This window comes from Amblyraja radiata, chromosome 13 (genome assembly GCF_010909765.2).
Source record: "Amblyraja radiata isolate CabotCenter1 chromosome 13, sAmbRad1.1.pri, whole genome shotgun sequence".
In the NCBI taxonomy this organism is placed as follows: domain Eukaryota; kingdom Metazoa; phylum Chordata; class Chondrichthyes; order Rajiformes; family Rajidae; genus Amblyraja; species Amblyraja radiata.
This window is the reverse complement of record NC_045968.1, coordinates 24,550,327-24,563,246: the sequence shown is the minus strand read 5'-3', so window position 1 is coordinate 24,563,246 and position 12,920 is coordinate 24,550,327. Positions and strand designations below refer to the sequence as shown.

The 12,920-nt window shown below is 44.3% G+C and overlaps 1 protein-coding gene across 1 annotated transcript in view; it reads right to left on the bottom strand.

Moving 5' to 3' along the window:
- The window catches only part of map6d1 (MAP6 domain containing 1), a 29,859-nt gene extending 25,767 nt beyond the window's left edge, over positions 1-4,092 (bottom strand). Inside the window, exon 1 of the mRNA XM_033031440.1 lies at positions 3,195-4,092. Coding sequence (XP_032887331.1) covers positions 3,195-3,745 — 551 coding nt within the window. The 5' untranslated portion in view covers positions 3,746-4,092. The remainder of the gene's footprint in view (positions 1-3,194) is intronic.
- Positions 4,093-12,920: the final 8,828 nt, after the last annotated feature.

Below are 12,920 nucleotides of genomic sequence, written 5' to 3'. Positions count from 1 at the left end.
ACTTCCGAAGCCTTCTAAGGAAGTAGAGGCAATGGCATGCTTTCTTGGCCATAGATGTGATGTGGCTAGTCCAGGACAAATTGCTGACGGTATTTATTCCTTGGAACTTGATGCTTTCAACCATCTCTACCTTGAAGCCATCAATGAAGCCTGAGACTAAATATATACCCCCTAGTTTTAGATTCCCCTAGCCTGGGAAATAGGCTGTGATTATCCATCCTATCTGTGCCTGTCATCATTTTATAAATCTCTAACCTCATCCTTTTTCATTCCAGGGTAAACAATCCTCACCCAGTCCCTCCTTGTAACTTAAAACCTCCAGTCCAGACAAAATCCCTGTGAATTTTCTTTGCCCCCCATTCCAGATTAATCACATTCTTCCTCTGGGGCTGGTGACCAGAACTGCACACAATACTCCAACTGTGGTCTAAACAACAATTTGCAGTACTGTAACATGACGTTCCAACTCCTAATAGCTTGCGTCTCCACAAATGCAATCATGTTTTACGTTGTAGACAGTATAATTATACAAAGGAAAAAGCCACAGCAAATTTGACAACATCTAATTTTCTCTCTCTCCGCCACCTTAGTCAACTCTTCCACTAGCTGTGATGTGATTCTTGCCCAACATTCAGTCAGATTAAGACCAATATTTCCTTAGCTAAGCAATGCTGGAAGGATTGAAGCCATTGTCTTTCACTTCAACAAGAAAATCTGCAAATGATGCAATTCACCACCTGGCCATCATGCAAGAACCACCAGAAAGGCTGCGGTTTTAGCATCCTCAATCTCACTATAAGTGCTTTGGACCCATTTCTCTTTTATCCACATAGTATAATCGGTCTCTGCCCAAAGCTAGGCCAGCCGCTGCTGAATGTTGTCCATTTGTTTGTGACCTTCAGATGTCACTGATCCAATGCAGCCTTGGCTGACCTCCATCCTCTACTGTCAACTCATCCAAATCTTGGCGATTATATCCTAGGCTCCACAATGCATCACACCCTTGTACTCACTAACTTCCATTGGTTTCTCATCTCCCAATGACACAAACAGATCTTTATATTTAAATTCCTTCATAACTTTGCACGTCTTGAACTCTATTATCCTTCAATCTTACAAACTCAAAATCCACCTGCTCCTACTCTAAGTGTAGGGAGGAATTGCAGATGCTGGTTTACACCAAAGATAGACACAAAAAGCTGGAGTAACTCAGCGGATCAGGCAGCATCTCAGGAGAAAAGGAATAAGCGATGTTTCGGGTCTCAACCTGAAATGTCACCTGTTCCTTTTCTCCAGAGATGCTGCCTGACTCGCTGAGTTACTCCAGTTTTTTGTGTCTATCTTCTGCACCTACTCTAGCCCATTTGGTATTGCAGCCATATTTGGTAATTCTTTCAAAATACAAATTTTAACCCCCATCTTCACCGTCAAACATTTAGTCCCCTCCCAATATCCCTTCTTTGCTTTTGTGTCCATTATGCTCCCATAATGTGTCTTGGATAGTCTTCTAAGTGCAAGTGTTATATAAAAGAAATGTTCTAGTACATAGATAGAAAAATTACACAAAGATACTGTATATCATTTTACAGAAGATATATTATACATACATACCTATACCTTGCTACTGTCGATTAATTGTAAAATCCACTAAGAAAATGCAATAATTTCAAAGCTAATATAATTTGATTCTGCCGAATTTCCCAAATGATTCCAAATACCTCTTCACACTTTTTTTCCACAACGCTACTGGTACCAATTGGTAAATTGGATTGGACTCGGGATTACCACTCGGGGGTGTGTGCATTAGGGAGACATTAGGTTGGAAAAGGAGTGGATTCCAAATTGGAATTTCCTTACCACGAGCAGAGAATGAGGAAAAGAATAAAGCAATATCACAAATAACTAAAATAAAATAAAACAAAGGCAACTGTGCATTTTTGACAGTTCTTTAAATGTAAAAGTATGGGAAGATGACAGAATGACGAGGATAATTTCAGTTGAAAAATTAGTGACAGCACTGGTGTGACAAAATGTCTTGTGTTTGAAATTGGAAGTGTAATGCCCAGAAGTAACAGGGAGAATAATTACAGAGATGGACAAATGGATTCTCTCATTACATAGCATCACAATTTAAAAAAAAAATCTCTGCCAGTCAGTGGAGTGTCCGCAATGTGCCATTCAAACTCAACATGAATTTACCCAGTTCTCCTGTATGCATGAATTGCATTAACAGTACATCATTATAATGAAATGTAAAGCCGGCATATTCGTGATGTGTTCTATAAAAAAATTAAAGAAAAACTATTCCGAGATCCTGGTTAAGCGGCACATTAAACTAATCCAACATATTAGCATTATGTTGGACCGCGTAATATGGAGGTTCTTAAGCACGGCTCCAGAATAATGCCGTCATATTTCAATGTCAGTTGCTCTTGTCCATTTATCCTAATAAAGGAATGGGAATCAATTACAGCAGCTGACAGCCAAGCAGACCAAGCCCGTGGAACAATAAGCAGCATTTACTGGGAGTTTTCTTTTTAACGTTGAAAGAGAACATTGAAAATAATGCACTTTTTTTTTTAAATTGTAGTGCTCGGCTCCTCCATACCTTAATTTTAAATGTATCTCTCCAAAAGGGAAGGACGAAATAAAATATTAAGGCTACTTATACTAATTTGTGCACTTGAAGTAAATAGGACAAAGCAATCATGCTGTAGATGCCACAACATAACGAGACAGCGAGAAACTGCAAGGAGGCTTTTGATAGTGTATAAAATGTGAACGACCAGCTACCAATGATGATCCTCATGCACACTATCACACATATCTTTTTTTTCCTCTACCCGAAGAAAACATCTGTGTAAATCCATCCGAGTAATGATCAATGATAATTTTAAAAAGTCAATTTTGATCTCAAATGCTAGCAACCCAAATCACAGCCATCCTGCAATTCAGTCATTTTCTGATTAATGCTCAGTTGGAAAGTCATTAACTTTCACAAGACGGAGATCCAACCCGAAGCTAGAAATCGAGTGTATTATTTAAGATACGTGCGTGGGGATATAGATGCAGACAAAAAAAATCAATGGGTTGAGATGGGGGGGGAGGGGGAGGTTCACGTCGGTGCAGTATCTTTATGGTTCAGACGACTGCCCGGAGTGAGACACGCCGTGGGCAGAGCTCCAGACACTGACCTGTAGGAGGTGGTTTTTACTGCGGGCCTGATGGTCTCCTCCCGGGTATGCTTTGGGGCGGGTTCCCTGGGGTTCTGCTGCCTCTCTCCTCGCTGCTGCTCCGCAGTGGGCACGGGGTGTAGAGTGTGTGCGCTGGCACTGCTGGGGATGGGATGGTCCTGCCCTGCTTTGACCCAGGGGTAACTCTCCTTTTTGGGGATGGGCCAAGCCTTGAAGTCGAGTTTGTACTGGGTGTCGCTGGAGAAAGGGACCCCTGACGGATGGTATTCCTGCTTCGGTTTGCAGCTCGCCTCCTTGCACACACTCCAGGACTTGAAGTCGTGCCTGGACACTGACTCCTGCACCGGCGACTCTGCCCTGTGCTCGGGGGGCAGCGGCGCGCTGTTGTTCAGGCTCCCTTCCGCCGCCACTTGCTGGGTGACAGACCTCACCTCTTGCTCGATGACCTCGGAGTAATTCTGGACAGTGAGCGGCACGGACAGGTCGGACTTGTCCAGCTGGCTCCAGAAGCGGGACAGGCAGCACACCCTGCTGATGCACGGCCAAGCCATGACCCGAGCGGCCCGGGATCGGGGAGTGAAGGCGAGGCGAAGAGAAAGACGGGCTTCAGATTCGTAAGCTCCCCTGCACCAAGCGCCCTTCACCCTGTGAAAGCGGGGGTTTCCTCTGCGGGTTCCTCCATGGCCGCGTCCAAATCCGCAATATTCGTGGAGAGATTAGCGAGCCGGCGCATGACTGCTCTCCTCCCTCTCTCCCTCCCTCCTTGTCTCTCCCTCTCCCTGTCTCCCTCTCTCTCCGCTGCTACTGCTGCTGCTGCTGAGATGCTGCATTGGAAATTCACCTCACGTGTCCGCAGTGACCGCTGCCCGGCCCGGTCTCCCGGCGCCAACGACAGGGAGCAGGCACTGAAACTCAATGTGAACCTCACGCACATGGCATTTCAAACAATTTATACCCCCCCCCTTTAAAAAAAATGTTTGCCACGATCTGTTGGCTCACTATCGCTTTCCAGCCCCCTCTGCTGATCGCTCGCTCCTGGTTGTATATAATCAATACCGCACGGAAGCCGGACAGACATGTACAATAATGGCACAATACCCACGCATAGTTTGATTTATCAAACACACGGGTAGCAGCGCAGCGTTTCAGTTATGTTGCAAACGATGCAGAGACCTGCACTCAGCAGCTGCGGGGTGTAAATTCGGTTAATAATTTGGCATAAAAATGTCATACATAATGATAAACACAAATTACCCGATTGTTGTAAACACATCTCCTTCGGGTGGAGAAATCTGCCATCATTATACTACATGTATGGCTGATTAGTGACTCCAGACTAACCAATGTTTGTGTGTTGTCTGAATCTGTGTAGCAAGATTTTCATTAAACCTGTATCTAACTATACTGGTGCACAGGGCAATAAACTCAACCTGACTCAGTTTAAGACAAGTTAGATGGCCAATTAAACCAAATTAATGATGTTCAGATCCTGAAATATTAATAAATAACATTTTGTAGAAAACATATCAAAGATAAACATAAAGTTTCTCCATCTCAGTTCTGAATATGCATCATTCCGTGCTGATATGCCCAATGCGACTCTTTGTCTCACGCCAGGATTCCATAATGGTTGACTGGGTCCTCAGTCAAGCCTGCTCCAACTCTCACTCTTTCCTCTCCTTTCCACATTAGGGCTCAAATTGTCCTAATGTTGTGGCTTTATTTAAGAAAGGATGCAGGGATAACCCAGGGGAATAAAGAACAGTGAACCTTATATCGGTAGGGAGGGTTTCTGAGAGATATGATTTATTTGCATTTGGAATGGGGTACTGATTGGGGATGATCAGCCATGATCACATTGAATGGCGGTGCTAGCTCGAAGGGCCGAATGGCCTACTCCTGCACCTATTGTCTATTGTCTATTGAAAGACAAGAGCTGATTAGGGTTTGACACAAAATGCTGGAATAACTCAGCGGGACAGGCAAAAGAAGAGAAGAGATAGGGGACATTTCGGGTCGAGACCATTCTTCAGACTGACATCAGGGGGAGGGAGGTAGATAGATAAGGAAGTGTGAAGGTGTGTAAACAGAGCAAAGGGAATGAAGAATTAGGAAAATGTAGAATAAATCCTAAACTGGGAGAAGGTCACAAGGTTTCAAGGTCAGTTTATTGTCACATGTACCAATTAAGGTACAGTGAAATTTGAGTTATCATACAGCCATACTAAGTGAAAAGCAACAAGACACACAACCACATTTAAGTGAACATAAACATCCACCACAGTGGATTCCACATTTCTCAATGTGATGGAAGGCAATAAAGTTCAATCTTCTTCCTCTTGTTCTCCCACGGTCGAGTCAGTCAAATCATCCGCAGTCGGGGTGATCAAAGCCCCCGCAGCCGACGATCGAAGCCCCCGTCGGGGTGATCGAAACTCCCACTCTCTCTGCGGCATGGAGCTCCCAAGTCGCCTCTTCTTTCCAGAGACCGCGGGCTTCACAATGTTAAAGTCCACAGGCTCCGTGGTTGGAGCTTCGATCCCAGACAAAGGGATTGCAAGCTCTGCTATGTTAAAGTCCCACAGACTCCTGCGGCTTGGAGCTCCGGGTCGGTCTCCAGGAAAGGCCCCCAACTCCACGATGTTAGGCCGCAGTGGGGACGGAGATACGATAAGGAAAAAAATCGCATCTCCATCAAGAACAGAGATTGAAAAAAAGTTTCCCCCAACTGGTCGTAGAATTGGGAAGGTAGAGAGAAGGAAAGCAAAGGTTATTTGAAGTTAGTCAGCATACCTTTGTGTGTGGGAAATCATGTCTCTGGAATTTTGGAAAGGGACCAAGAAGATTGATGAGGACAGGGCAGTTATCAATTGGGATATGTAGTAAATGTTGCCAACATGGACTTCAACAAGACCTTTGACAGGGTCCCCATGATAGGCTGGTCTGGAACGTTAGAACATACAGGACCCTGTGTAAGCTAACCAATTGGATACAATAGAGGGTGTTAGGAGGTAGAGGGTGACAGTGGAGGGGTTTTCAGATTGGAGACCTATGAACAGTGGTGTACAGCAAGGATCAGTACTGGGTCATGTTCTTTACGATAAATAATAGTGGTTGGAATAAGAATGTAGGCAGCATGATTAATATGTTTGCTGGTAGCATCAACGTTTATGGTATAGGGGAGAGTGATGAAGGTTGTCAAAGATTACAACTGGATATAGATCAACTGAGAAAGGGCAAGGGAATGCTGATGGATTTTAACTCAGACAAGTGCAAAGTGACGCATTTTGTCAGAGCCTTGTACAGTGTTGTTGAACAGAGAGACCTTGGAGAAGAAGTGCAGAGTTCCCTGAAGGGAGTAACAATTGTTGACACGGAGGTGAAGACGGCACACAGCACACTAGCCTTCATCAGCACTTCCATTGATTATAAAAGTTGGAAGATCATGTTACAGTTGTACAAAAGGTTGGTTAGGCCACACTTGGAGCATTATGTGCAATTCTGATTGTCTCCGTGCAGTGAACATATGATTAAGTTAGAGAAAGTAGAGAAAAGATTCATACGGATGTTGCCTGGATTGAAGAGTTTGAGTTCTTATTTCTGTTCTCTTGAGTGATTGGATAGACCGGGTCTATTTACCCTGGACCAAAGGGGACTGAAGGGTGACCATATAGAGTTTATAAAATTATGACAGGCATAGATAGGGTAGATAACAAGAGTCTGTTTCCCATGGTAGATAGATATATATAATTAAAACTCAAATCTTGACCACTTCCTGTTTGCACTGCATATTGTTTTTAGAAAAAACGCTACCACCGAATGTCTACTGAACCGTGATTTTTGGCCATCTTACCCAGTCCCACTCCGCTGCGCGGGACAAGAGCATTTTTCCCATCGATGTTAAATAAAAGACTTATTAATGCTTAAAAAATGTTGAGATTCTCTCTCCTGTCAATCACGCCATGAAGGCCACGCCCCTTCCGGTGGGAGGGGGAGGGACTATAAAACCCGGAAGTGTGGACTGCCTCAGTAGGCTGTGGGCCGAGCATCAAAAATGTGTCTAGAAATCAGTTTTCGTGACCCAAGTCACCAAACTACATGAAATTTTCCACAGATTTAGATGAATTATAATTGAGAAGGAAGTCATAACTCGTCATTGCCAAACGTTGCACATTAATTAATTAAACTAATTAGAAAATGAGATCGGGAAAATAAGCGCCATCTAGTGGCCAATGCCCGTATTACACCATGGGCAGCCTATTTCCGTGTTGCAGTCCATTTAAACTATATATTATTATACCAATAACCTGTAACCTGTAAATATGAATGTAATCACATATAATTAAGTATAACTATAATTATATAAAAATAATATGATGAATATAATTGTGAGTGTGTTTTTTTAATGATACTGTCGCAGAGGTCCTGCTCCTGAACCAGCCTAATTAATGGGTTAGGGCAGTTCTTGTGGGTTCCTCCCTTTACTGAACCCCACTGACTGCCAGTGTGCAGAGTGGGGGTGATGGCCATAGTGGGACGGCCAGTGCCAGGCAGGCATGTTCCAGTCGCTTTAATAGGAAATTAAATGAGACTGCGGCAGATGTCCCAGGTATTAAGGGCTCATGAACCTGCCTAATTAAAGGGTCAGGACAGATCCTCTAGATTTCCCCATTCACTGAACCCCGCTGACTGCCAAAGTGGGGAGAGTGGGGGTAACGGCCATAGTGGGACTGGGGCAGTGCCAGACCTGTAAGAGACCTGTCTTATTTCTGATGTAAATGTGACATCCTGGCCAAGAATCGAATGCTCTGATGTTTACTTGATGAATATTCATTTTAAGCTACAATGAGCTTATATTTATGTTATAGCCCCCCCCCCCCGATGGTGCCTTTGCAAATGAGGGCTATTACCTTTAACCTAAAAGAACCCTAAAAGTGTTGCATTGTTTATCTCTAGTTTGTGTGTGTGTCTGTGTATGCCTTTCAAACGTGTATCTTTGGATGTAAGTGTGTATGTACGTGTGGATGGATGTATGTGTGCATGTATAATAATAATAATAATAAATTTTATTTAATGGGCGCCTTTCAAACATCTCAAGGACACCTTACATAGTATATCGGAATAACATATAATCGGAATATAACTAGTAATAAAGACATCACAGAGACACAAATTAAAAACAGGATTCAATCCAAAAACAGAAAATCAAAAACACAGTGTGAAGAGGGAGCAGCGGCAACCAAAGCGCGCCAGCGTCCACTCTCTCTTCACGGCAGCCATCTTGGACACAGACCTACAAGACTACAATTAGACAAAAAAATCATCCCCCCACAGTGGATAGCACTGTGGAGGAAGGCACAATGTCCAGTCCCCACACCATGTTCACCCCAAAGTCAGGCCTATTGAGGCCACCGCAATTGCCTCTACGGAGGCCCGATGTTCCTGGCCGTTCTCACCGGGTGGTCTTGCCCCGGCGTCGGGAGAGTCCTTTCGGCGGCTGGGCCACTTGGAACGGCCGCTTCTTGGTTGGAGCCCGCGGCTGCCGAAGCCGACAAGGCCGCGCCGGTTTGGAGCACCCAGGCTCCCGTTGATAAAGTTGGCGCCGCCTCTCCACACTGCCGCCTCTCCGCACGCCGCCTCTACGCTCCGCAGACCCGCAGCCCGGAGTTGTTGCTCTCGGCGGTCCAGCTCGCCAGAGCTCCAGCGCGTCGCTCCAGCGCGGCGACCCAGGCAAGGGATCGCCCGCTCCGCTCCAGCGCTCCAATGCTGTGCCGCCGCCGAGGCCGAGGTGCTGGGCGGTTCCCGCCAGGAAACGGCGCTCCAAGCCCGCAGGTAGGCCACGAGGACGGGTCAACGGGCAGCCCAGAGAAAAGGCTGCCACACCGACCAGGTAGGGTGTTTGCATGCATGGAAGTGTGCGTATTGATGGATGTGTGCGTGTGGATGTGCGTATGCATGTATGTGTGGATCGGTGGGTGGATTGTCGCAGTCATTATCATAAGTAATTCACTCATTGTTTAAATAATTTGACCAAATAAACAGTGAAACGATCCACATTAAAATAAAACTTTATATAATCATTTTTTTCCACAATTTATTTATTTTGTGTACTTTGAACCTTTACAAATGATGCAATGCGCTGGTAGGACATGCCTACGGTCAGTGTGCTCGACCGTTGCTGTTTGTTGACTATGACTTGTCATGGATCGAAGCAGTCTCTTTGGGGCCGGCTCATCTGCTTCACCATCAGGAACTGCCTCTTGAGGTGATTCACCTGCTTCAGGCTTTTCAGCGTCTTGAACTCAATTGAAAGAGGAAAAAGAAAACAGAAAAGGAATGAAAAGTAAAATAAATCAACATCCTCAAATATATCTTATCATTTTTCAAAGTAACATCATATGACCATAAGAAAAAAGATTTGTTGTTTGAGTCCTATCATTACCTTTCTTCCTTTTAGACTTTGCTATCGCTCGATTTATTGTTGTTATGTTGCAGAAGTGACGATAGCACTCTGCATGATAACCCGGGATACACTGCTGCCTCCTAATAATACAAGATAATATGTGTCAGGGTGTATTTTACATCTTTTCATGTTTTATATTATGTAAGACAATATCGACATATCAATGAGGAAATTAAACATGTATGCATGTCCAGGTAGATGGGATGGCAAGTCTGCAAATTATCAAATTAGTGTTCATTAAAGCACAGTGAATGTCCACACAAAACACTTTTGTGTGGACAGGCTCTGAAGAGTGGAGGGGCAGAAGCTGCAGAAAAAAAAATCTGATTTTACTTAGGTCTGCATGGACTTCAATTCATAAAATTTCAACCTCTTCTTAATGTTAATAAATTTTGTTAATTAATAATAATAAATTAATTAATTAATAATTGTTAATAAATAATGTTAATTAATCTTAATAAAATTCCACCTCCAGTTTAAATTCCATTTGGAATATTTTGGAGGACCAAGAAACCAAGAAGAATGTTAATGAAAATAACAATAGGTTACTACCATAGAAAAACTAGTTCAAGTTCACATATCACCAATTCATTTCTACAGAAACATCAACCATTTCTGACCATTTTTCACTGCAATGGAAGCCTATAAATTGCGATCGATATCCCTCCGTTTTTCTCCCGTTGTCGGGGCGTGAAAACGGCCTCTACAGACTTCAATTCATAAAATTTCTATGTACAGCCTCCCCCCCACCCCCCCGACCGCGGAGATGATCCGCGGCTCCGTGTTCGCGAATCGGCCGCTTATTAATTGAGACCGCGGCTTCACTATACCGCGAGTACCTAGGCCCCGTGGTCGGAGCACTTTTTCCCGGTAAGTTATCGCAGGCAGCTCCGAGATTAGCTGTTAAAGACTTATTAGACTACAACAAGCTGGCATTAGTGACAATGTTATGTTGACTGTGTTATGGAAACATATAGTTTAGGCCCTCAACTTCATGAATGAATGAATGAATGAATGAATGAATGAATGAATGGAGTAAGTGAATGGAGTAAGTGAATGAGTGAATTTATTCACATTATAAAAGGGTGCAATTAAATTAACTAAAGTCCATACAGATAGATTTTCATAAATTCAGACTTTAGATCTTACCTTTCAGTTAGAGTTGATTCCTGGCTGTCTTCTTTGTGTTGGAGCACCTCAGCAGCGACTTTGCTTTCAAGGCTTTCTTGCACTTCCATCCACTTAGCAGCACATTCTTCAGCCTTTTTAATGCTTTTCTAACTAAATTCAATTACCCTGCTGCAAGTTTCCACGACATGTATTCCACAGACAACAAATCGGAATCTCCAGTAAAACAGGCATCAGTGAAGCCCCCTCAGCCATTTTGTGTGCTAGCCTGAAACAAAGCGGGTGATTGGCCAACTGGCAGACAACTCAATGTTAAATGTGCTTTGATTGGACTAAAAATTACCCGAAAATTTTCCAGTTTTTCTCTAATTTAATAAAAATGTGCAAGTCTTGTTCATGACGAGTTTCAGGGGTGATTTATATGATTTATTTACACAATATGTGAACATTTCATGTAGTTTGGTGACTTGGGTCACGAAACTGCAGAATAAAGCTCCTCGGCCCACAGCCTACAGTCCCCGGAAGATGGGGGAGCGAGAGGTCACGATTCTCAGTCTGAGCAGTGAATAACACTGAACACATGTCTACTAAACTGTGGTACACAAAATTGCTGGAGAACCTCAGCGGGTGCAGCAGCATCTATGGAGCGAAGGAAATAGGCGACGTTTCGGGCCGAAACCCTTCTTCAGACTGATGGGGGGTGGGGGGGAAAAGGAAGGAAAAGGGGTGGAGGAGGAGCCCGAGGGCGGGCGGATGGGAGGGTGGGAGGAGACAGCTAGAGGGTTGAGGAAGGGGAGGAGACAGCAAGGACTAGCAAAATTGGGAGAATTCAATGTTAATGCCATCCGGACGCAAGGTCCCCAGACGGAATATGAGGTGCTGTTCCTCCAATTTCCGCTGTTGCTCACTCTGGCAATGGAGGAGACCCAGGACAGAGAGGTCGGATTGGGAATGGGAGGGGGAGTTGAAGTGCTGAGCCACCGGGAGTTCAGGTAGGTTATTGCGGACTGAGCGGAGGTGTTTTCGGCGAAACGATCGCCCAACCTCCGCTTAGTCTCCCCGATGTAAATCAGCTGACATCTAGAGCAGCGGATGCAGTAGATGAGGTTGGAGGAGATACAGGTGAACCTTTGTCGCACCTGGAACGACTGCTTGGGTCCTTGAATGGAGTCGAGGGGGGAGGTGAAGGGACAGGTGTTGCAACCGCAAGAAATGCAACACCTGTCCCTTCACCTCCCCCCTCGACCACCTTCCCCGGAAGCTCATTCCACACAGCCACCACTCTCTGAGTAAAGAAGTTCCCCCTCATGTTACCCCTAAACTTCTGTCCCTTAATTCTCAAGTCATGTCCCCTTGTTTGAATCTTCCCTACTCTCAGTGGGAAAAGCTTATCCACGTCAACTCTGTCTATCCCTCTCATCATTTTAAAGACCTCTATCAAGTCTCCCCTTAACCTTCTGCGCTCCAAAGAATAAAGCCCTAACTTGTTCAACCTTTCTCTGTAACTTAGTTGCTGAAACCCAGGCAACATTCTAGTAAATCTCCTCTGTACTCTCTCTATTTTGTTGACATCCTTCCTATAATTAGGCGACCAAAATTGTACCCCATACTCCAGAATTGGCCTCACCAATGCCCTGTACAATTTTGCTGCTGCACCCGCTGAGTTTCTCCAGCAATTTTGTGTACCTTCGATCTTCCAGCATCTGCAGTTCCTTCTTGAACACTTTGTCTACTAAACTGTGATTGGTTTTACTGACCTGTGAGTGCCCTTCAGGTGGTTCGAAAAAGTAAATATGGTGGTGGTTGATTGGTTTGAAAAAGCAAAGTAATTGTGGTGGTGGCGGTTGGTTGGTTTGAAAAAACAAAGCAAATGTGGTGGTGGTGGTGGTTGGTTTGACAAAACCTAAGCAAGTGTGGTGGTGGTGGTGGTGGTTGGTTTGAAAAAGCTAAGCAAATGTGGTGGTGGTGGTGGTAGGTTTGAAAAAGCTTATAATTAAAAGTCTAAACTTTACCACTTCCTGTTTGCACTGTATATTGATTTTAGAAAAAATGTTACCACTTATGCCTGTGATTTTTGGCCATCTTACTCAGAGTCCCCCTACACTCATCAGGTGCAGAGGATTTTTCCTATCGAT